Consider the following 25,903-nt stretch of genomic DNA (forward strand, 5'->3'; position numbering starts at 1 on the left):
TTAAAGATAATTCCAGCTCAAGTGGGTGGCAGAGTCCAGGGCCGCCCATAAGGGGGGAAAAGGGGAAAGCTTTCTGGGGCCCAGCCGCTGGGGGGGGGGGGGGCATGGAGGCCAGCAATAATCATGTTCATCCTAAATATAAGCAATGGTAATGGCAATACTTGTCAATGAGTGTGAACTGGCTTCACAGATGGACTTTAAAGACATTATAAAGGAGTTTCAGGAATTGTCATTGAAACTCTAGTTAATGGTCACACTTTCATATTTGCATATGAAACTGGTCGTTGGTTTCGGTCGTTATGCAGCTGTATTGTTTATAAGGGTGGGGACACCTGCAGTCATTTTAGTCTGAAAATCACTTAGGTGAGTGATGAAACGTATCTGTCAATAAACGATGTGTCCAGATGAACTGATGCAACCTTCTTTGATATTCTTACCTGGACTATTGAGCATGCATCAAGACGTCTCATAACAGAGCGTTGGATTCGCCTAACTCCTCTCGCCTTTGAAGAATTTCGTGAACCCATACCCTTCTGGTTCTTTTTCTTTCTCTGCACAGCGTACAGCAGTAACAGGTCAATATCCATTTTCCTAAGCTGCCAACACAGCTGGAGCACACTGCACGTGCTTGGCGCCACCGCTTACAGAACGTTATCATTCATCAGTGTGGATGCTCACATCGTTATCGTTATAGTTATCATTATCGTTGTCATTCTTGGCATGGATGGCCCTTAAAGATGGAGCCAGACAGTTCCTTCATTTCCTTGTGCATATCCAATCTAGTGTACTGTTAGTACACTAATATACTGTTAGTATGTTGTGCTGTTAGTATGCAGTATATTTTATTACTGTGTTTTGTTTTGTTTTATGTTGGTTTTTATTGGATAAAACCCAGTGGGAGCTCAAGATCCACAATAGCTCTTTGGCTGGTGACTCCAGAACTCACAAATTCTGTGACTAATGTCTCAGTGTCTGCTGCTCCCTTGACAGACCATTGTGTGATTGAAATAGCTCTGAAACCAGGTAGTAATCGTAAATGTAGAAAAAAAATGATCGGAAGTTCAATACTGATCTGTTAAATTTAGAAGAATTGTCCTTAGGTGTGAATGTGTGTGAGTCGGTGCTGTGATGGACTGGCAGCCTGTGCAGGGTGTCTTGCCACCTGCCGCCCAGTGACTGCTGGGATAGGCTCCAGCATCCCCGCGACCCTGAGAGCAGGATAAGCGGTTTGGATAATGGATGGGTGGATGTTTTATGTTGCAGAGTATTTGGACACAGCCAGTCACTCACACACCATTCACATCTACAGAGGGCCATGTGTATATGAGCTTTCATTCCAACCCAACACTGCAACTGATTTCACTGTCTGGTTGAAGGGGTGATAGTAACAGAAATCAGCTGGTTTCACTAATTAACAACCTGCTGATGTTTGCCAATACATACGACAACACAGCTGAAACCCAGTTTCAATCATGTTTCCCCTGCAGGCACAATTGGCCGTGTCTGCAGGTGGGAAGCCAGATTTGGGTATGTGTCCTGGTCGCTGCACTAGCGCCTCATCTGCTCGGTCGGGGCACCTGTTCGAGGGGGAGGGGAACTTGGGGGAACAGCATGATCCTCCCACATGCTACGTCCCCCTGGCGGAACTCCTCACTGTCAGGTGAAAAGAAGTGGCCGGCATGTGGTAGTCTGCAGCCCTCCGCGGCTTGGCAGAGGGGGCTGAGCAGCAACCGGGATGGCTCAGAAGAGCGAGGTAATTGGCCAAGTACAATCGGGGAGAAAAATAAATAAATAAATATAATCGTGTTTCTTTGCTTGGAAGGTGCTGACACAGAAGCGCTGACAACGCTATCGTGTTGAATGGTGCCCCGGGATTTGAGGCGGTCACACACCAGTGCCGTTACCAGCATCACCCCAGGTACGTTTAACCGGAAATAACACGTTCTTCAAACTTTTATCGCCGTAGTTTAAAAAAAAACCTCTGCCCACACACACACACACACACACACTTCAGCATCAACAATGGGAAAACTAACAGACACTGATAGCACCAGTAGCCTACATGCACACAGAGGACATGCAAAAACAGTCACACATCCTCGTATCACACTTTACACATTCAAACCCACAACATGAATAAGTGTGCCTGTGTGACTCCTCTGCTCTGGCAGCTCTGAGGAGGTGAAACATCAGTATTGGATAATGGTTTTGTTTTACCCTGTTGTCGTTTTTCTCTCAGCTGGGAGGTCTTTCTGCTCTAAAGTCATCTGAGGATTTACCGCTGACGTTTCCACCACTGTCACCTCATCACTTAAGGTCAAGAGTAAGTGCCGCAAACCACACATGAACAGACTAGACGAAAATACGGTAGAGTAAATCTATCCTATCAATAATTGAACAAACTTAGGAAACTTGCGATAAACACGAGGTCGCCCTGACTCACAGACAGGTGTAAGCAGGATATACAGGTTCGTTTTTGTGTAAGTTAAATGGGGTAAGTCGTCCCCTCTGCAGCTGTTTTAATCATAACTGATTTCTTGAAACAGCTTCGTCACAGTCGGTTCACCTCTACGTAACAAACAGCTCAAGTCCAGCGAAGTCACACGGTATCGTGATAGTGTAATCATGATAACAAGAGTAATAACAGTTACATGGAAAAGCACTACACAGATCAAAAACATATACACCCAGCTGTGCATACACACAAACACTCAAACACACACGCCAACATGCACGTATCTGTAAACACACACACACACTCATATGTGCACGCATTACAAACACACACGAATACACACTCATACATACACACTCACGTGTGCATGCATTACAAACACACCCGAATACACACACACACACACAGCATTACATTACACACAAACACAGATACAAACAGGAACTCACATGTGCACGTATTACAAACACACCTGAATACACACACACACACACACACAACAAAGGCTAACCAGAGATCGTCCCTCACACTGGAGTGTGTGTGTGTGTGTGTGTGTGTGTGTGTGCGCGCGCGCGCAGGAAACATGGCGGTTAACCCCAAAGCCTTCTACAGACCAGCCCTCTCCCACACACTGAACACATTTTGATCCATCAAGCATGGCTGTGGTGTCCGAGGGTGCTGATGCAAGCAGACTGGACACCCATGAACACACACACACACACTGAGGACAGGCAACTTGAATTGACATGAGCTGATTCCTTAGCCAGCTTGCACACTCTTTGAACTGTATATTGTAAATTTCATGGCAGATAAAACCTCAGGGTTCCCCTCTGGGTACCCGTTGGATCAAAAGGAAAACGAGAGAGTAGATGTGGGAAGTGTAAAACATCCACTCAGGATGGTGTAAGTTTCTGCTCAGTAAGTGACCTCTCTGCCCCGAGAGAAGAAAACCATTTGTCGGGGTGCCTCTATAGTCGAATGGTTACAGCACAAACCACATGGTCACAACCGTCGCCGGTTCAAATCCAGCTGACAACCTTTGTTGCATGTCTTTGGACTGTGGGAGGGAACCGGAGCAGGTTTAACATATTGTATGAATTCAGGGGCAGCTGGGAATCTGCCACAGCGTCGGCCCTGTGATGGCCTGTACTGGCCTGTCCAGGGTGTCTCCCTGCATGCCATCCAGTGACTGCTGGGATAGGCTCCAGCATCCCCGCGAACCTGAGAGCAGTATAGGCGGTTTGGATAATGGATGGATGGAGGTTTTCTTTGGTTGGTTTACTGGATCACTGGTTCTGTAACTTATTCTCCATGGTTTGAGCGGGGGTATATTGGCCTACTACCTGGGAAGAGAAGGGTAACTTATTTCGCAGACAATGACTCACATGCAGTTGTTTAGAGTAAACTGATATATTAAGGTTGTTTTGTCAGACCATTCATTTACTAGCCAGCAGAAATGAATTGATAGCATCTCACTTTCTGCAGTTGGGATTGCCAACACTGTGTGTGCTACGATATAGCTAGTAGTTTTTTTTTGTTTTCTTTTTTTAAATCATTGAAAGAAGTCACACAAAAATTAACCTCTGCCACTCCAGAAAGATTAGATTTGTCCTCTTAATTTTTCCCCTTTCTAAGACTTTGACCTCGTTATATATGTGTCCTTATACCATAGTACAGATTTTATTCACGTGTGTGTGTGTGTGTGTGTGTGTTTTGTGTGTGTGTGTGTGTTTATGGAGGGACCTGTGGTGGTACTGAAATCTAATTTACCATAGAAATCTGATTGGCCACCATGGACACCCCACCCCCATCCCAACTCAATCTGACAGCTGATAGGTGTATTGGGTTGTCAATAACACTGATTGGCCTTTCTTATACACCAGTATGTCAAGCACCAAAGCATTATGGACGTGGACACCAAAGCATTTGAAATTGGTCAAGATGGAAGAACGGTAACAACTTAAAAAAGAGAGAGGATCCTTTTTTCTTTTTTTTTTGGTTAAGAAATGGATGGATGAATTCACGTTACTCACACATTGGTGGTGAAGATCCCGTAGATGAGGTCCTGCTCTGGCAGGTAGAAAGTGCTCTGCAGCTCATTGTAGTAAAACGGGATTTCCCCCGAGCGTGAGCAGTTGAGCCGGGCTTTCATGAAGGTCGTCCAGGTGTCCTCCAGCAGGAAACGCCCGCCTATGTCGTTCTTGCAGACCCGGGCCACGCGGGAAAACACCGTCTTCCCACAGTCGTGTTCAACGGCATTTTCCCTAAGGAAGAAGTAGGCGAACAGACCGACCTCGTAGACGGAGACAAAGTGAGGCTCTGGAAAGGAGACGGGGTCGGGAACAATGACATGAAACACTTAATTTGCTAAAGTCATTCTGTTTAATTAGTATGAAATCCGTGAAGTGATGTAACTGAAGCTTGTTAATGAAAAAATATGGCTGAATGATTATAACTGATAACAGTTTTTTCTGAGGCTCAATACATTTTTAAAAACATTATATTACTTCAAGGTTAACAAGTTGATATTAAAACCCATTTAACCACTACCTTGAAAAATACGACGAAGTCTTTATATGTGGCATTAAGGTCTATACAATATTTTATATGTTTCACAATATTCACTTCAGTCGCCCAGAGATTTTAAGACTTTACAGATATTCCAACTTCATTTCTTTCTACAGCTCATTATATCATGGTTCCCCTTGGAATAACTTTCAACACTAAATACATTTTGCTGTAGCGTCTTAAAGTCATTTTTGTGCATCTTCTTTAACCATATCAAGACGCGCCATTTCGAGGAAGCTGCTGATTGTATTAGATAGTGGCTGCTGACAGTGATGGCCAGAAAACCACAAGAGCATAAGCATCACAGCTTGCTTATAGGGCTGAACTATATTGAAAAAAAATCAACAGTGCGATATTTTTGTTTTGCTATATTAAAGAATAAAAAGGAGTGATATGATTTCACCAGATATATGCAACTCTTATCTTTAGAGGCTTCGTCTGCACAGAATTCATCACTCCAGCAATGGTTATAGTGATTTTAGAGGGGGACATAAGTTATTAAATCAAACTAAATTATATCATTTGTCACATGTGATAGAATATTTTACTTTAAGAGGACTAAAAAAAGCAGACCTTGCTCAATTTAATTTTCTATCAAGCAATAAGAGTTTGAGCCTAACATGGCTGATGTGCCCAATTTGCATTACATTACATTGCGTCCTTTGCAATGTGACTATTGCACATCTACATATTGCGTTGTCATTCTGAAATGATAAAATGTTCAGTCCTACTTGCTTATGCCATTTTATCATGCTGTGATAGCTTTATGATGACCATTCTGGTAAGTGTGATGCTCGGCAAGCTATGACGAGGGATACCACAATATGGAGACGTGAGAAAATTATCTGGTTCTTTGTATTCTTTGTATTGTCTTGGTACCGTTGAGCCATTTGGAGTTGTACTGAGCGGTGCGCAGAGGAGGCATGTTCCCCAGGCTCCGGTAGATGACGGGGTCGCGACCCGAGAAGTCGATGACGGTGGCGGCATAAAGCTCGCCCTTCTCCGTGACCATGGCGGTGGAGTTGTGACGGGGGTCGTACGGGCACCGCGCCACGCCGTTCACTGTGTCCACCACTCGACTGATGTTACCAATCTGTAATGAAGAAAGAAAAAATGACCAAACGAAAGAACAAAATAAAGACCAAACTGGAAGAGTGCACTCAGTAGAGTGCAGGTCTCCATCAGACGTATCGCCCCTTCTCTGGTGCTGGGACTTGGTGACAAACCACCCTTTTTTCGCCTACCAGGAGAAGGGAAAATACAGAGGCACTGCCTGCATATCTCCCCTTCTCCAGTGGTTGGACCTAGGCGAAAAACCAGCTGAGGTAGCATTCAATTGCAGTGTAAAACAGGTTTTCAAAGGTTTTGAATCACTGCAAACATGACCGGTCCTTGATCATACGGTCATAACTGTGCACAGAAGTTATGAAGCTGACAGGCCCAGTACTATGGGAGATTAGCAATGGACAGATACATGCATAAACAGACAGAAAAACCAGTGTCTTTTGCAGTACCCAAGTCATTTGAATGGGAAATATGGAAAAAAAGTTAATATGCAGCACTCAACCTAAAAAAAACTACCTAATAAAAACATTTTGCCTGTCAGTCTGTGGATGCACAGCCTCCAAGGTGGACCCAAGTCTAATATGAACTTGCACCTTCCAAAAAGAAAAGGTTTGCTATGCAGCTATTTTTGGTCTAACCTTGTCTTTATTTTCATACTATAATAAAGCTGGGCAAACCGATTACACTCTCGCATGTGCGACTCACATCTACAGTTGACTCAGATCAGGCAGCAACAAGAATACATGACACTTCCTGGGTTGACTGCAACCTAGACGAAGTTGTTCCTTTATAACATTCCCATTTTTTGGATTATCAAAATTCTTTTACTAACTATTGATCATGTCGCTGCCCGATCCGATTCAACCATAGATGTGAGCCACGTGTGCGCACAATTGACTTAGATTGGGCAGCGATAGAGACCAGCATTGGTGGAGTGAGCTAGAGAGTGAATGAAGAGAGGGAGCAGCGATAGCAAGAACAAATGTTTATCAGAGGTTTTGAATCACCGCAACCACAAGAGGTTCTTCATCATACAGTCATAACTGTACAAATTTTTTTTAGACTGATAGGTCCAGTAGTAGTAGTAGCAGTAGTAGTAGTAGTAGATGGACAATGGATGGAATGGAGGTCCAGTAGTATGCAAGAGCTAGTATATGAGAACGGTCAAAGAAAGAGAGAGACCAAATGAAAGATAGACCAAATAAAAGAAGGACTGAAGATAGCAAGAAAAGAAGAACAGAGGAATGTAAGAACAGGGAGAGGTTTTGTTTTAACGGGGCTCTCTTTCTTTTCCTGTCCTTCACCTTGTATTTCACTTCCTTCAGTCTGCAGGGAGCTCATTTGTCCTCCATCACCAGACTATTACACTGCTGCCGTTACTGCCCCTAACTATTACTATCAAGAGTTATTTAGGGGAAGGGTGAACATAATCACGCAGCATATTCCAAATCTTTTTTTTTCTATCGATATAGAATCAGAGCTCTGTGGAAAAGAAAATACTACATCGTTGTGAAACCACTGAGAGAATGAACTGAGTGAGTTGATGTTCTTGTTCTAATTTCTTCCCAGGGGTTGGACAGAGTCCATGCATCCAGAAGTGGTTAAAATAAAACACCGTGGACTTCTGTTTGGGAAAGAGATAGCTTTATGGCATGCTGAGCAACTTTTAAAAATGTGTTCACTCTGGGAAATGTATTCCCAGACACCGGCCATTCCCTCATCCCCGTTCGCATCTATTCAAACCTTTCTGAATCGAGGGGTTGTTGTGTTTTCAAACAATGACTCATTTGGTATTCTGGTGATGACCTCACCTCACAGATAACAAGACTGTCTGAACAGTTGTGCTGTGAAGACACAATTTTAGCTTGTCATTTATCAGCCTACTGGATGGCACAGCTCTGCTTTTAAGATAGGATAAAAGTATATATTAGCCCGAAAGTTTAACGCAAGTTAATCTTAATGCTAGGCGATCCTGTAATTAAATTAAGCTTGACTTCATTGCAATGGCGGACTAGCCATCTGGAGCACCAGGAGTTTTTCCGGTGGTTTGTGTGGGTGGTGGTGTATCACTGGGGGGGTTGGTGGGCCGGTCTGAGTCAAAAAGTAGTCCGCCCCTGCTTCATTGAACTAAAGTCAGTTGTGACCCACCTGTCTGGTGGTGCATATGGGAGTGAAGGCGTTGGTCCCACACGTGAAGAGCCTCCTCCCGATGATCAGCAGGACCCGGATGTAGTTCTGACACTCTTCCTGTGGGCGGGAACCAGGAAATCATATGCCACCTTTCTAAACATCTAAACATCAATTCAGTGTTTCCCAACACGGTCATCAAGTACCCGCTCTCCTACAGATTTTCATTGTAACCCTCTGTAGGTACTTACTCAACCAATCTTATTATAGCTGTTAAGCACTATGATTAGTTGAGTATATGATGAGCTCTATTCAATGAACCAGTTCCCTGTGTCTTCTATTACAGATTTTAACATGACCGTCCTTTGCCAGAAGTCCTATAGGACTCCACATCAGTAGATACCAGCAAGAAGAATCTCAAAACATACCTTTTTAAGTATTTTTCCCCTTCAATGACCTCTCTCACTCTTTTGCTTTTTCAGTAATTTTGTTTCTAATCTATTACACTTTATTTTTATCTGGTTTATTATCAAGCTCGACTCTTTCTTGACATCGTTGTTGTGTTTTCTTATTGATTTAGGCATACTGTGTTGCACTCCTGTATTCTCAATCAAACAAGGCTCGTCAATGTTGTTGTCAATCATGGCGATATTTATAAGCTTGATTCGTTTGCCACTGAAACCAACTCAGGCGGGAGACCTTCTTCAGAACTCATCATTTTTTTTCAAAACTGTTACAATTTTAACAAAGAAGTATCATATTCCAAAAAAAAAAATTAAGAATGATTGTTTTGGCAATGTTGTGTATTGTGACATATGTTTAGAATGGCTTTTAAATAGTTTGACCCCTGTCAGCGACTAAACATGATGGCTCATTACCTCAGTTTTTCCTTTGCTCTGACAGGAGAGTCTGGTGTAGTCATCCGGTCCCCATTCTGTGGCCTAGGAAAGACAGATATCATCGTCTCTGCAGCCGGTACGTACAAGTTGGTTTTGTTACAATTAAAATGCATAAATGGACACAATGCATAGCAACAAGTGTGAAAGCTCGAGGCGGCCTGTCCAGGGCGTCTCCCCAGTTGCCGCCCAACGACTGCTGGGTTAGGCTCCAGCATCCCGCGACCTGAATTCAGATAAGCGGCTTGGATAATGGATGGATGGATGAAAGCTTAAACATCAGAGCAGAGAGCACTGACCGAAAGCTGAGGAGTCTTACTCGGATAAAAAGTCTGTAAAGTCCAAGTTGTCACTAAAGAAAATGAGACCTCTATGTCTAGACTTTCCTCTCATCCGGCCCAAAAATGGTCTAACATTACCTCCCGATCTCTATCAGAGAGACTGGCTCATTTACTTCCATAAGGAAGGCCTGAAAATGTCCCACTTCCTGGACTACCTTAAGCCTTGAACACCCTTATTATTATTGGTGTCTACTATAGTGCCCTCCTTCCACCTGAAGTTGACATTTAATGCTCTCATGATGATAATATGTTTGCTATACTGATGGGTATCAATGTAAATCTACTTTGTATTTGAGTCTCTGATTCGCTGCCTCTTGATTAAGGCATACCTGACTAATACATTTGACATGACATGTACAATAATAATAATAATGGATTACATTTCTGTAGCGCTTTATCTAGACACCCAAAGTGCTTCATGTTGAAGGGGATAACTCACTTCAAATACCACCAATGTGTAGCACCCACCATGCACGGCAGCCATTTTGCACCAGGACACTCACCCCACATCAGCTTGAGGTGGAGAGGAAGGAATCATTGAGCCAATTACATGAGCCAGGTTGGGAATTTTGCCAAGCTACCAAGGGACTCCCTACTCTTTGCGATAAGTACCATGGGATCTTTAATGACCACAGTGAGTCAGGGCCTCGGTTTAACATCTCATCCGAAGGACGGCATCGACCTACAGGACAGTGTCCCCGTCACTGAACTGGGATTTTTGTTGTTTATTAGAACCAGAGGGAAGCCTGCCCCCTACTGGCTCATCAGCAATTCAGTTTTCCCAGGAGGTTTCTCATCCAAGTACTAGCCAAGCCTACACCTGCTTAGCTTCTGTCATGCAGCAGAGCCAGGGTCCATTTTGGTATGGCTGCCATGGTCTCTTGACTATGATTACTATGTACTACTACAACTTCATATAGTATGATATGATTAATATGTAGTACTGCTACTTCATATAGTATGATATGATTAATACGCAGCGCTCATTGATACCAGCTGGTGATACTCTAACTTAGCTGCTAATTGCTGACTCTCTTTTGTAAGTTGCTTTGGGTAAAAGGGTCGGCCAGATGATTCAGTACATAATTTAAATATGAATGCTCTTCACAGCTGGTTTCTGTTGGCTTCATGTATGCATGATGCTGTTGAGCTGAATAGTCAGTCATAATATGTAGAACATATCTTAAAGCAAAATGTTTGACAGGGTGTTAGCAGAAGAGTTGGTATCTGGTAAGAAAAGAGCTTTTCAATACATCAGTGATATAGAAAAAGTACATATACTGTACCTTACCCTGAACCTTTTAAGCATGTATTCTTTATGTCCTTGTGTCACCTTTCAATGATACACATACTTTATCTGTTTTGATTTTTTAAATATAACCTCGTTGTCATGTGAGACTAATATCCCATCACAAAATGTGAAACATGAGATTTCTTTTAGCACAGGCAAGCAGAGCTTTACAAAATTACATAACACAGATGGGCGTCTCGGGTGCAAGCCATTTACTTTGGGCCAGAGTGATTTGTTTCACTGTCAGCGAGTGTCGGGCCTTTGCGATTGCTAGTCGGTGACATTTCTTCATCCACAACCGTCTAAGTGCCAAAGTGTCTCACACGCACAGACACATACTCGCACACACGCACACACAGACACATGCTGCGCGCACACACACACACACACACACACATACACATCCACATTCATAACCGTCCCCTTGCCTGATTCTCAAGCAATCTCAAACTTGATCGCTGTACAAAATTGCACACATGAACAGTTGAGGCTGAGAGGTAAATGAGGGTAATCTGGTTACAAAAATAGTCAACCGTGATTACAGTTATGAGTCTAAAGGTTTCAGTATGAAAAACGGAAGAGACATTTTCCCATTTCATTCATTTGGACAATCTCCTGAATTCAAATTTCACAACACCGCAGGTGTACTACGGCTTGATATTGAACTAGCATGTAGGGCGTCCAGGTGGCGTGGCGGTCTGTTCTGTTGCCTACCAACACGGGGCTCGCCGGTTTGAATCCCAGTGTTACCTCTGGCTTGCTTGGGCGTCCCTACAGACACAATTGGCCGTGTCTGCGGGTGGGAAGCCAGATGTGGGTATGTGTCCTGGTCACTGCACTAGCGCCTCCTCTGGTCGGTCAGGGCGCCTGTTCAGGGGGGAGGGGGAACTGAGGGGAATAGCGTGATCCTCCCACGTGCTACGTCCCTCTGGTGAAACACCTCACTGTCAGGTGAAAAGAAGCGGCTGGCGACTCCACATGTATTGGAGGAGGCATGTGGTAGTCTGCAGCCCTCCCCGGATCGGCAGAGGGGGTGGAGCAATGACCGGGACAGCTCGGAGGAGCGGGGTAATTGGCCAGATACAATTGGGGGGAAAAGGGGGGGTAGGTTAATATGTAAAGCATGGCACCATGACAGGATCGCAGGTTTAAATGCCCCGGTGACCTCCTGCGTACCCTCGTATAAACACTAAGGTCCAAATACCGAATTCTGAAATGTACGAGGTCTATATTTACAGTGTAAACATGGAGTACTTGCAGGAGATTTATGCTTTCATTTCAGTTTGCTGATCATATTCTAAGCACCTTCTTGTATACCTCCTTCCACTGCAGTTTTACCTCCATTGTGGGACACATTAAAACCTGAAAAATCCCATTCTGAAATATAAGCAGGTCTCCCCACAATAACATTTTGTTGACTGAGATTATAAAGCGAGCCAGTATTTCGGTGCCAGGCACAAGTCTGAATCAGCGGTTTGGACACGTGCTCTTCCGTTTGAAGGGGGAAAGGAAATGTACCAGTAAGGGATGGCAAAACACCAGAAATGCAGAATAAGCTTTACGTAAACAGTGAAAGATTCGCAACGAATTGCTGTTTGGCTGGTCCTCACTGTAGAAATGGCTCTACGGGGCATCTTTCATCAGACTCTGTGGGCTTCTGGTGAAGTTGAGCAAACTTGAGCGAATACGATTGTATGCGATGTTGCCTTTCAGACAACATTAGTTGTCTTCATCTTGTCTTCAATGGCCAATAATGTGTTAATCTATGACGCCAGCCAAGAGCAATCCTGACCATTTACTACAGGGACACCCAATCTGGAATGTGTGTGTGTGTGTGTGTGTGTCGGCCCTGTGTGATGGCCTGGCAGCCTGTCCAGGGTGTCTCCCCGCCTGCCACACAATGAGTGCTGGGATAGGCTCCAGCATCCCCGCGACCCTGACAGCAGGATAAGCGGTTCGGGTAATGGATGGATGGATGGACACCCAATCTGAAGTTGTGTAGACTATTTTTTTTTCCTCCCCAGTTGTATCCAGCCAATTACCCCACTCTTCCAAGCTGTCCCAGGCATTGCTCCACCTCCTCTCCCAATCCGGGGAGGGCTGCAGACTACCACATGCCTCCTCTGATACATGTGGAGTCGCCAGCCGCTTCTTTTCACCTGACAGTGAGGAGTTTCGCCAGGGGGGGCATGCTGCGTGGGAGGATCACGCTATTCCCCCCCAGTTCCTCCTCCCCACTGAACAAGCACCCCGACCAACCAGAGGAGGTGGTAGTGCAGCGACCAGGACACATACCCAGATCCGGCTTCCCACCCGCAGACACGGCCAATTGTGTCTGTAGGGACGCCGACCAAGCCAGAGGTAACATGGGGATTCGAACTGGCGATCCCCCGTGTTGGTAGGCAACGGAATAGACCGCCACACCACCTGGACGCCCTGTGTAGACTATATTTTAAAACACACCATTGCCCAGGCTCAGAATACTATGGCGGTAGACTGCAGCGCACTATTAACTCCAACACTAAGAATAACATATTTCTGCCCTTGGTGTGATGCTGAGATGCAGCCGCAGACAGACAGTTTACTTGACGTCTGGCACTTGAAACACTGACGCATGTCAGCCCAGTTCATAATGTCTGTGTCCTACAAGCCGAGATGGGTCTAGCCATGGAAAACATTATGCATGTACTTCTGAGATCTCAGACATAAACTCAGCTCCAATGACACTTTTTCAAATCGCTGCCCCTGGCAACAAGGGCAGAGGAAAAATAAAAAAGAAAGATGATCCGTTTGTAAAAAGCCCGAGACGCGATCTGAAGGAAAGTGGAAAATGAAAACCCTCATTCACCTCACGGTGTAAGGGTATTGTGCGCTGGCGCAGTGGCTGCTTCTCACATATGTCTTTCAGTCCCCCTCCTCATTCCTAATGACAACCCTTTTAAGTCCCCTTGAAAAAAGAAAAAAAAGCGGCAAGTACCCCTGCCCCTGCCAAGGCTGTCCATTCACTAAAGCACTGATGGATGGCGGTTGTGAGACTTTATTGCTGATGAAAAAACACATTTACACAGCAAATATCCATAGCCTGGGTGAGCGTTGTGTCCAAACTGCATTGATGCACATTTGCCCTGATGTGAATCAATGCGTCTCTCTCTCTCTCTCTCTCTCTCTCTCTCTCTCTCTCTCTCTCTCTCTCTCTCTCTCTCTCTCTCTCTCTCTCTCTCTCTCTCTCTCTCTCTCTCTCTCTCTCTCTCTCTCTCTCTCTCTCTCTCTCTCTCCTCTCTCTCTCTCTCTCTCTCTCTCTCTCTCTCTCTCTCTCTCTCTCTCTCTCTCTCTCTCTCTCTCTCTCTCTCTCTCTCTCTCTCTCCTAACGATGTCGTGTTGTCACCAAAGGTCACATCCCGAGGATACGTCTTGTCACTGCTGAGCCTCTCCCCACGCCCATCCCTCTGTTCCGTAGTCTTTTCAATGCTGCGGACAAGCCTTAAGATGTAGACTGGCCTTGGTCCCGTGTTACAATTGAAAGCAAGTTTGGTCCGTCACGTTTTTCTGTTCTTATTGCCTGTTTAAGATGCCGGGGGTGCTGCGGTTTTCTGGAGAAATACATCTTGTAATGGTTTTCCTAATTCCAGAGGCCGTCTCTCTTTTCATCTTCTTTCATTTTTTTTTTTTACTGAAATAAATGGAATATTTTGTGCGCTGCACAGGGCACAATCATTTCCTCTCTTATCCTCATTCTTTCACACCGCCTATTTGCTGTCTGGCACATCAGACTGCGAATGACATTTCCAGTTAAGACTGTCCAAATGACGACATTTGAATAATCACGCTGATTCATCTTTGGACCGTTGAGAATAACCGTCCGCTACATACCAAAACAAACTTTGCTTGCAAAACCTTGAGTGAAAATGGTTTAAGACCCCATTTTGAAAAGTAAATTATAGACGTGACTCTTGATGGAGTTCTGCTGAGTTGCACCAGTGTGGAAGAAGTATCGGCTAAATGGGCCAATGGGTTATGAAATTAGCGACAACGTCTGGGAAAATATTTTGGCCGCTACTGTAGATTAGTGATGTGCTGACACGGCTCCCTGCATAACACCGGTTCCAAACTGACGCGATGCGAACTGGCGAGCATCAGACTATTTCAGTTTTTCCCGGGGAAGATGTCCTAATCTGCTCCGTTCATCAGCGATCCGGCAGGTGACGTGTCACTTGTGGGGGAAAATCGCTCGCCCTGGCTCTATTCTTGCCTAGTTTCACACACTTGCTAAACGTCCAACCTATTTTCATTGGTCAAAATCGATGCTGATGTGGCCATCCGGGTGGCATGGATCCCAACACAGGGATCATTGGTTCGGATCCCCGTGTTACGTCCAGCTTGGTCGGGTGTCCCTATAGACACACTTGGCCGTGTCTGTGGGTGGGAAGCCGGATGTGGGTATGTGTCCTGGTCGCTGCACTAGCACCTCCTCTGGTTGGTCGGGGCACCTGTTCGGAGAGGAGGGGGAACTGGGGGAATGGCGTGATCCTCCCACGCGCTACGTCCCACTGGCAAAACTCCTTACTGTCAGGTGAAATGAAGCGGCTGGCGATTGACACCACATATATCAGAGAAGGCATGTGGTAGTCTGCAGCCCTCCCTGGATTGGCAGAGGGGGTGGAGCAGTGACCAGGATGTCTCAGAAGAATGGGGTAATTGGCCAAGTACAACTGGGGAGAAAAGGGGGCGGGGAATCCACCAAAAAAAAATCCACACTGACGTCATTGACGTTTCCCCTCTGGTCAGCAGTAACACCAGCCGTTAATTAATTTGAGATTTAATGACTGAAGAAATAATTAAAACTTGAGAAAATTGCGTTAGTTATGAATAAATAACTTAAGACACTCATTGCAGAGGGGGGTGCACTGCGACATCGTTCGCGGTATATCTGGACAATTTTTCGCGCTGCATCCGCTGGTGCAGTGTTCCCAAAACTTATTTTCTGGGGACCCACTTTTTAAAAATGACAAACCATCGCGACCCAATTCACAATAGGCCTTATCTAGAAATTTCGAGAAGAGCGGATTTGTGCATAAATGAATGTTCCTGACCATTTTTACTGCCATTTCCACATCACCTTACATTATCTTGAATAACATGCTTCTTGGTGAAAGTTTTTTGAAATGCTCATGCCTGTTATCAGAACAAGTAGCCTTGTGTTTAAGTGCTGCTATTGATATAAAACAATCAATCAATTTTAACAGTCAACAATCAATTCGTTATCCACAACACGTCTATTCCATGTCAAATCTCATTAGCCCATAATGTGCTGTTTACTTATCTATATTCTCTTTTCAGGCCTACTCCAAATATCCAATTGTGCATATACATTTTACTTACACCTTGCTAATGTGATAGGTGGGCCTGCTTGCTTTTTAGTATTGTATGAGGAGGGCGCAATGTGCATAGCCGGTGCAGCGTTCAGTCTATGGTGGAAACCACAAGTGTGGGAGAAATACTAACAAGCTGCCTCATGTGACTCAAGGGTGTACTGCAGATTCATTCATTCATTCGTTCGTTCATCATCAGCCGCTTCTCCAGGGTCGGGTCGCAGTGGCAGCAAGCTAAGTAGGGCACTCTAGACGTCCCTCTCCCCAGCAACGCCCTCCAGCTCCTCCTGGGGGATCCCAAGGCGTTCCCAGGCCAGATTGGACATGTAATCCCTCCAGCAAGTTCTGGGTCTACCCCGGGGTCTCCTCCCAGTTGGCCATGCCCGGTAAACCTCCAAAGGAAGGCACCCAGGAGGCATCCTAATCAGATGCCTGAACCACCTCAACTGGCTCCTTTTGATGCGAAGGAGCAGCGGCTCTACTCCAAGCTCCCTCCGGATGTCTGAGCTCTTCACCCTATCTCTAAGGCTGAGCCCGGACATCTAACAGAGGAAACTAATTTCAGCCGCTTATATCCGCGATCTCACCCCTTCGGTCATTACCCAAAGCTCATGACCATAGGTGAGGGTTGGAATGAAGATTGACTGATAAATTGAGAGCTTTGCCTTCTGGCTAACTGCCTTCTTCACCACAACGGTCCGGTACAATGTCTGCATTACTGCTGATGCTGCACCAATCCGCCTGTCAATCTCCCGCTCCATCCTACCCTCACTCGTGAACAAGACCCCGAGATACTTGAACTCCTTCACTTGAGGCAACAACTCATCCCCAACCCGGAGGGAGCAATCCACCATTTTCCGGTAGAGAACTATGGCCTCAGACTTGGAGGTGTTGACTCTCATCCCAGCCATTTCACACTCAGCTGCAAACCGCCCCAGTGCGCACTGGAGGTCGCGCTCTGATGAAGCCAACAAAACCGCATCATCTGCGAAGAGCAGAGATGCAATTCTGAGGTTCCCAAAATGGACACACTCCTCACCTTGGCTGCGAATTGAGATCCTGTCCATAAATATCACAAACACGTCTCCTTTGCGGCCTGAGGGTAATGCAATCCATGTGAGGCTTCAGCGTGTAAAATAGCAAGAGAAGCCGGCACGAGTGTGAAGGAAGCTGGTGTTACAACTATCTCCTTCCTGTGGAAACGTGAGCCAGGGGAGTTATTCAACAAGAGTTCCGGCCATATGCCATTGAGTTAATCGGTTGGGATAAGGGGAAAAACTGAGTAAATTTATATTAAGTATATTTAAGTAAATTTATTTTTAAAAATAAAATTAAAAAAAAAAACACTGTGGAAGAAATTCTTCAAATTTATTTGGCGACCTGAATGAAATCTCTTGTGACCCACCTTTGGGTCGTGACCCAGTCTCTGGGAATGACTGCGCTAGAGTTCGCTCGCTGCGTGTTAGAAAGACGTGTGATAATTCTAAATACACGACAAAAAATAAAGAAGCTAATGGTGAGCACGAGGAGTACTAAATCAAGTAATTTATACCTCAAAAGGACATTATTACCGTTTGGAAAACAGTTTTGTCAGATTAAAAAGAGCCAATTTGAAGAAGCATTTGGTTATCAACTTTTTTAAAACGTACCCATCGAATGCTAATTCTTTTTTGACAGTGAAACCTACATGTTTGAATTACTGAACGATGCACCACAGGTAACATCAGTGACTTGGTTTTAAATATTTTTTGATCTTCAATTTCAGCATGGCGTTCACGTACGAACATGAGATACATGAGGAAAGATAAGTGGAAAGAAACGAGGCTGGAAGTGGGAAAGGAGCTCAGTAGGCCTGAAGGACGGCAAGCCAGTAAACTCCACGGGTATGTTGACATTCCTGCGCAGCTGACCCCAGGGGACCCCACTCACATGGACACACAAACACACACCCATACTCCTCTCCCCTCCCTTCTGCACAATCTTTTGTCACTCCTTTGTTACAGACCTTCTCCCTTCCCCCCCTTCAGTCTCTCAACCCGTCAGGTCTTGCTCTTTTCACACAGCTCTCTCAGTATGCTCAGCAATGACACCAGAGACACACCCCCCTGCCCCCGACCCGTACAGAAGATAGTTAGAGACCCACATGAACAAGTCTGTAAGGCTTCTGCAGCCGAAGGGCTATACGGTCAAAACAACATTGTCTCCCTCATGTGTGCCGCTGGTCTCAAACCAGCAGGTCTCCACTATGACCGGCTGGCTTGGATCTTCTTACCTGTATGAGAGAGGCGTTGCTCAGGCTCAGTCTGAAAATGTAGTTTCTGCAAGAGGGGAAATAAGAAATAGAGAGAGAGAGGGAAAGAGGAGTAATTTACATTACAGACAGTGCATCAGTGTCATGTCAGATTTAGGTCTGTATAGTGTTTTTTGACGAGATACAATATGTCCACTGTGATGTGATATAGGCATTTTCAAAGGCATCCATCCATCTCACCGATCATCTCATCTCATCCACAAATCCATATCTTACCCTTTGAAAGCAAACACAGCTGACAGTAAGCCTAGAAGATGCATTAAAAATGTGCATTTTTGGTTGAGCCAGGCAATGAGTCAATATCATTGTTTATCATGATATGGCATTATCCGAATTTCGTCCTGCTACATTACCACTGAAAAACTATAAACAGTCTAAGTTAATGATAATGAGAATCTATTTGCTAAGACTTCTCGCAAAATGAGGTCTGAAATAATTGATGAAGCATAATTTGAAAACTTGTTTTGGTTTGATACTTTACATTACCAAACAGCTCAATGTAATAAACCTCAGTTGAATTCTTACATATGGTATTGTTGCATATGAAAGCAGTTATCATGATGCATATCAACATCATAAAAAAATTGCAATGATTATTGTGATAATATTTTCTGGATCACCCAATGCTGATTTTAGGCATTATGCCTACTCGCCCCCCTCCCCTTTTTCTCCCCAGTTGTATCCGGCCAATTACCCCACTCTTCTGAGCCGTCCCGGTCGCTGCTCCACCCCCTCTGTCAATCCGGGGGGGGGGGGCTGCAGACTACCACATGCCTCCTCCGATACATGTGGAGTCACCAGCCGCTTCTTTTCACCTGACAGCGAGGAGTTTCACCGGGGGGATGTAGCGCGTGGGAGGATCACCCTATTCCCCCCAGTTCCCCCTATCCCCCAAACAGGCGCCTGACGGACCAGGGGAGACACTAGTGCAGCGACCAGGACACATACCCACATCCGGCTTCCCACCTGCAGACACAGCCAGTTGTGTCTGTAGGGACGCCCGACCAAGCCGGAGGTTAACATAGCGATCCGAACCGCTGATCCCCGTGTTGGTAGGCAATGGAATAGACCGCTACGCTACCCGGACCCCCCATTAGGCTGACTCTTATATCGAAAGAGACTAGTGATGAGTGAGGTAGGAGTCACTAAGCCAGGCTTACTTAGGCAAACTGGACTGGTTTTACTGGGACAAATCCTGTGAGTCTGATCATCAGCATGACGTTCTTGATATCTATACAATACAAGTCTTTTGTGTCCATAATTTCGTTCTTCCATTGACAGGAGTGTAAAATGTGACGCACTTTCAACACATGTTGTTTTTAATCAAACTCAAATGTCGGCTGATCGTGACCAGCGCAGGTCAACCTGACGTCTCTGTGATGTAAATGAGCATTACGTACCTTGCGCCGACGACAAGCTGGTTTCTGGGCAGGTCCAGGGCCAACTGGGAGAAATCCCGAACTCCTGGACGGGAAAACTCTGCCATCCATGGCCTCAGAGCTGGACGGAGGAAGAGACGAGAGTGAGACGAGAGTAAGAAGAACAGGATTTGAATGAAGGGAGGAAGATGAGACAAAATCAACAGTAAGCCTTGTAGTCAAGACCACCCAAGTCCAGTTTGGGTCCTTAGAGGGGACAAGTCTGAGTCTTGTCTAGGGGCAGCATGGCTCAGGAGCTAGAGCGCGTCGTCTAGTATCAGAACGCCGCTGGTTCAATCCCCGGCAACTCCAGAGGGCGTGTCAAAGTGCCTTTGAGCAAGACACTAAAACCCTAACTGCTCCTGATGAGCAGGTTGGTGCCTTGCATGGCAGCCTCCACCATCAGCGTATGAATGTGTGTATGAATGAATGGGTGACTGTGAGGCATGCACTGTAAAGCAGTAGACTAGAAAAGTGCTATATAAATACAGTCCATTTGTCTGAGACCAAAATTTATCGAGTTCGAGTCAAGTCCAAGACTTGAAGTGGTGAGTCCAACTCAAGACCAGTGGGGCCAAAACCCACCGTTTCACCAGAACAGTGAAAGACTAACTGTAGTAGTCGACCAGTGCCATAAAAATGTCATTACACTAATATTTATTTAAGTGTTCCAGATTCCAATTTTCCAATGTTTTAGAGACATAATTAATAATAAAAAACAGAAACATTAAATTAGATCGCTCTTTATTGATCTCCTCAGGGGAAGTTTGATATTCATTTCAAGAACTTGGGGAGGAGGAGAAAGGAAATTAAAGTCTTGTACCCGACTGGTCTTGAAAAATGGTCACGAGTCCACACCGTCCAGGACCGAGTCAGATTAAATCCACACGCCGAGAAGTCTGAGACGAGACCGAGACCTTCGAGATGCGGACCGGAGACCGAGACCGCACTCGGACCCCACAATGTAAACACCAAAGTCAACTTTCATATCCTGTGTGGGAAGGTTTCGCTACCAAACGGCAGCCGGCGTACGGCTCTGGCCTCACAGTGTTTTCACACATGTTTAACATCCCTCTCTGCTCCAACAAGGACTTAGCTGACCCCCCCCCCCCCACACACACACACAGGATCCTCTCAGCCTGAGGCACTTACAAAGAGGGCAGAGTTCAAACCTGAGCCCATCAGCCCCTTTTCTACAAGCTATGCCAGAAAATTGATATTTTTCTCATTTTTCTCAGCGTTTCATGAACACTCGACCGAATGTGAGAAGCCTCTAAGCAACCCTTTTCACCCTCCCTGCCCGAAACAATAACTTCGCCTCATATATGTGCGGTGTTGAAAGCGGTGTGAATTTACCGAGCCGTCTTTAAAACCAGATGATGAATTTAGTCTGGGCCTAAAACCCATGTTGATGTGAGGATCGAGTCCAGCAGTAACGCCATGGTTTCACCAGACGGTGTGATCTTAACGCGGCCCGGCACCTTGTCCAAACAGGCCATTCACGTAACGCGACTTTCAATCAAGACAACCAGTGTTCATAACTTTATTGCACAATACAACCTCGAGCATTACGTCTCTGCAAATCAAAAGTTACGCGCGCCTTAAAAATATATGGCGGCTCGAAACGAGTTATTACAGAGATAAAGCCTGGTGAGCGTCGCATCCGTTCAGTTTACGGCGGCGCTTTTATTGGCAGCGAATGAAAGCCTGAGGTCGACACTCTGGTACTTACTGCGTTGTTAGCGAGTACGATTTAAATCTCATATCTGCCATCCTTTTACTTCACCAAACCTTGACTTCGTTATCCGCCTAATAAATCAAATGCCGCCTCCTGTGTTGCAGTAATTATTATTATTATTATTATTATTATTATCCATCCATCCATCCATTATCCAAACTGCTTATCCGGCTCTCAGGGTCACAGGGATGCTGGAGCCTATCCCAGCAGTCATTGGGCGGCAGGCGGGGAGACACCCTGGACAGGCCACCAGGCCATCACAGAGCCCACACACACACATTCACACCTAGGAACAATTTAGTTTGGCCGATTCACCTGATCTATCCGGAGGGAGCTTGGAGTAGAGCCGCTGCTCCTTTGTGTCGAAAGGAGCCAGTTGAGATGGTTTAGGCATCTGATTAGGATGCCTCCTGGGCACCTTCCTTTGGAGGTTTACCGGGCACGGCCAACTGGGAGGAGACCCCGGGGTAGACCCAGAAATCGCCGGAGGGACTACATGTCCAATCTGGCCTGGGAATGCCTTGGGATCCCCCAGGAGGAGCTGGAGGGCGTTGCTGGGGAGAGGGACGTCTGGAGTGCCCTTCTTAGCTTGCTGTCACTGCGACCCGACCCCAGAGAAGTGGCTGATGATGAATGAATGAACGATTCACCTGATCTACAAGTCTTTGTACTGTGGGAGGAAACCGGAGCACCCGGAGGAAACCCACGGGGAGAACATGCAAACTCCACACAGTGGACGACCCTGGATGGCCCCCAAGGTTGGACTACCCCGGGGCTCAAACCCAGGACCTTCTTGATGTGAGGCAACCACGCTGACCACCGTGCCGCCCATTATTGTTATCATTATTCTTTCGTCTTCATTCTTCTTTTTCTTTCTTCTTCGTTCTTCTTCTTCCGGCTTGTCCCCTGTCTCTCAGGGGTCGCCACAGCGGAATTCATAGTTTCCATGGGTACCCTGTGAGGGCACAGCGCCGATGGCGGTCGTTGTTAACTCGGGCCCCGACCGATCCGCTATGATCTTGTCAAGCCGCATACTGATTTGGCAAAATTTTACGTCGGAGGCCCTCCCTGACACAACCACTATGGACGGGGGCACAGGTGAAGCGCTGGATGCCATCTCAGTATTCATGGATTTGCGCCCATGCCTGTCGCCATAATTCTGTCACGGTAATTAATCTCCTTTGAGATGTGAAATTGCACTTTGCAAAGCAAATGACCAGTCTAAAACGTGCCAAAGAACTTTTCAATATTATTTTCAAATGTCACAACATTTGAAAATAACACTGAGTCATCATTTATGCATCACTTTCATCTAGTCCACACTTAAGATGGCTTTAAATGGCAGCGCTAGCTTTTTTTTTTTCTTCCTCCGACCAAAACAAAACAACAACAACAGGACATGACTGCAAACCATCATCCGAATGGTTTCTGTTTTTCCAAGGAAAGCCTTGAATCTGATTTGCTTTTAGCACGTCCTTCGGCACAAAATTAAAGACCATTCAAACATTTTACACACACACACACGTTATCATATACTTGTGGGGACCCCTCAGTGACTACATTCATCCCCTAGCCCTTAACCCTAACCTTAACCATCATAACTGCATGCCTAACCTTAACCCCTTACCTTAACCTTAACCTAATCCTAATCCTAACCTTAACCCTAAACCCAAGTCCCAACCCTAAAATAGACCCTTTTCCTCATGGAGACCCATAAAATGTCCCCACAAGGTAGGTGGTTTCAGGTTGTCTCCATTGTGATAGAAAATCTGCGCACGCACACACACACACACACACACACACACACACACACACACACACACACACACACACACACACTCTTCCCAGAGCACAATGGCACAGATAGCCCTATAAAAGAAAAGTGACAGCTTCTTGACAGGAGCTGCTAGCAGGCTGATAGAAGCAGTCCTAATTCTTTGACCTTTGGCCCCTGGAGAAAACTGCGGGTAAATAGAAGTAGTGGCTCTTATTAGAAAAGCAGACCCTGTCCAACAGCAAGCCAGATGGAAGGAGACTCAGGGTAGAGAAAAGAGGGGATGGAGAGCAGGGGGGAGGTCTATCTCTCTCTCTCTCTCTCTCACTCTCTCTCTCTCTCTCTCTCTCTCTCTCGCTCTCTCTCTCACACACACACACACCTTTCTCACGAAGTAAAGTTACTGTCATCTAAGTTGGAGCAGACTTGGTGGACGATAAGAGCCTCTGTCCTTGTAATGGATTTAACGACCGTGGCTTCAAATTGTCTCTTACACACTACTGGATAGAGGAGGGTATAGGTCACTGACAGACAGAAACAGAGAACAAAAGAGGGAGAGGGATAAAGATGGGGTGTGTGTGTGAGAGAGAGTGCAAGAGAGACAAAAACGGACCATAAATCGCGAATGTCATGAGGAACACAGAAAAAAGCAACAAAACCGATCTCAGCCGTTATAATTCATTAGAAATCACACTTAAAAGAAAATCACATCAGTGACAAATGAAAGAATCTGTCGAGTACTTCTGCCCTGTGAGGCACCTGAAGACGGCGACAGGGTGAGAGGAAGTATGTGAAGAAGCTTAAGTTGGAAAAGACAGGTCTTCTGGATAGGCCGGGGTTAAAACACATGTACATCGCAGGAGATTTGGTTGCAAGTGTGGTAGAAACACAGGAATTATGCACACTTCATCTGCATTTTGTGTTGGGTGAGGCGAGTAGGGCGTTCAGCAGTTTTACTCAAGGATGCTTCAGCAGGGACGGCCTCATTGGCTACAGTGTGGATCAAACCTCAATCCACCGGGACAATCTGTTACCCATAATGCATTGAGGTGTTGTCAAAGTGAGCGCATGCCAGTCTTCCCCCCACCCCCTTTTTCTTCTCAATTGTACCCGTCCAATTACCCCATTCTGCCGAGCTGTCCCGGTTGCTGCTCCATCCCCTCTGCCGATCCGGGGAGGGCTGCAGACTACCACACGCCTCCTCTGATACATGTGGAGTTGCCAGCCAATTCTTTTCACCTAACACCACCAGGGGGACGTAGCACGTGAGAGGATCATGCTATTTCCCCCCGGTTCCCCCTCCCCCGTGAACAGGCGCCCCGACCGACCAGAGGAGGTGTTAGTGCAGCGACCAGGACACATACCTACATCCGACTTCCCACCCGCAGACACGGCCAATTGTGTCTGTAGGGACGCCCGAGCAAGCTGGAGGTAACACAGGGATTCGAACTGGCGATCCCCATGTTGGTAGGCAACGGAATAGACCGCTACGCTACCCGGACACCCATGCCAGTCTTTTGTTTTCAACAGCCATGTTGAAAAAGGACCCAATGTCACAATGAGAATGAGGCCACGTCACGTTGATTCAAGAATTTTCAATTGGCATGTCCCCAACTTGACTGTCTGATATGACGGGGCGTTTAAAGTAGTCTTCAATGGGGGGAAAGCCGTGTACTCATTAACATTTCAGTCCCGGAATGTAACAGAAGCTCTGTCGTTGTACTAACCTTGGTATGACACAAAAGGGTGTTCTTTTCGGTTGCAGTCTGTAGGTGGCATATGCTGGGCGTTGACATTGGGTATGAGACAGATGGACAGACAGAGGACGAGAGGAAGACCAGACAGGGGGAGGGACGCAGCCCCCCGACCCGACATAACCATGGTGCCGACCATGTCTGATCCTCTATCTGGTCCACGGGACACACCTGTGGAGAAAAAAGGGAGATGCCTGTCAATCAGCACACACAGCCAATGAGAACTAATCATCACCAAAAGAGGGCGGAGACTGTCACCTGAAACAACAGCCTCTGTAAAACTGAGTCACAGCTATGTGCAATTTTAACACGGCGACAAATTGCTCTTTGAAACTGACTGGCTTAGGGGGTAGAGTGGGTCATCTAGTAATGGGAAGGTCGCTGGTTCGATCCCTGGCTCCTCCAGAGAGCGTGTCGAAGTGTCCTTGAGTAAGACACTGAAGCCCCAGCTGCTCCTGATGAGTAGGTTGGTGCCTTGCATGGCAGCCTCCTCCATCAGTGTGTGGTGTGTGTGTGTGTGTGGATATGAGGCATGCATTGTAAAGCACTTTAAGTGGTCGCTAGGCAAGAAAAACGCTATATAAATACAGTCCATTTACCATTTACCAGTCGTCAGAGGTTTACATTGCACATTACTGTCTGTATTCCTCAATGCCATGATTTAAGGGTTATTGCACCCCCTATCTTTTAGAAACCTCATTCGACCCCTTTCACACAATGAAGTGTGATCCTGTTACATCTGAAATAGACAAGACAGACATGGACCTGAATGAAATTTTCTTTAGATGAGGCAGTC

At 45.9% G+C, this 25,903-nt stretch overlaps 1 protein-coding gene across 2 annotated transcripts in view; it reads right to left on the bottom strand.

The window, feature by feature from the left end:
• LOC130131560 (semaphorin-5B-like) overlaps nt 1-25,177 on the bottom strand; it is a 52,615-nt gene extending 27,438 nt beyond the window's left edge. For both annotated transcript variants that reach the window (XM_056301295.1, XM_056301296.1), the window contains exons 1-7: nt 25,081-25,177; nt 19,824-19,923; nt 18,385-18,430; nt 9,094-9,156; nt 8,237-8,335; nt 5,903-6,116; nt 4,489-4,774 (exon numbers count right to left, since the gene is read on the bottom strand). In XM_056301295.1, the coding sequence (XP_056157270.1) occupies nt 4,489-4,774; nt 5,903-6,116; nt 8,237-8,335; nt 9,094-9,156; nt 18,385-18,430; nt 19,824-19,923; nt 25,081-25,132 (860 nt within the window). In that variant the 5' untranslated portion in view covers nt 25,133-25,177. The remainder of the gene's footprint in view (nt 1-4,488; nt 4,775-5,902; nt 6,117-8,236; nt 8,336-9,093; nt 9,157-18,384; nt 18,431-19,823; nt 19,924-25,080) is intronic.
• Between the last annotated feature and the right edge of the window lie 726 nt (nt 25,178-25,903).

The sequence above is a fragment of the Lampris incognitus genome, chromosome 21 (assembly GCF_029633865.1).
Source record: "Lampris incognitus isolate fLamInc1 chromosome 21, fLamInc1.hap2, whole genome shotgun sequence".
Taxonomy (NCBI): Eukaryota; Metazoa; Chordata; class Actinopteri; order Lampriformes; family Lampridae; genus Lampris; species Lampris incognitus.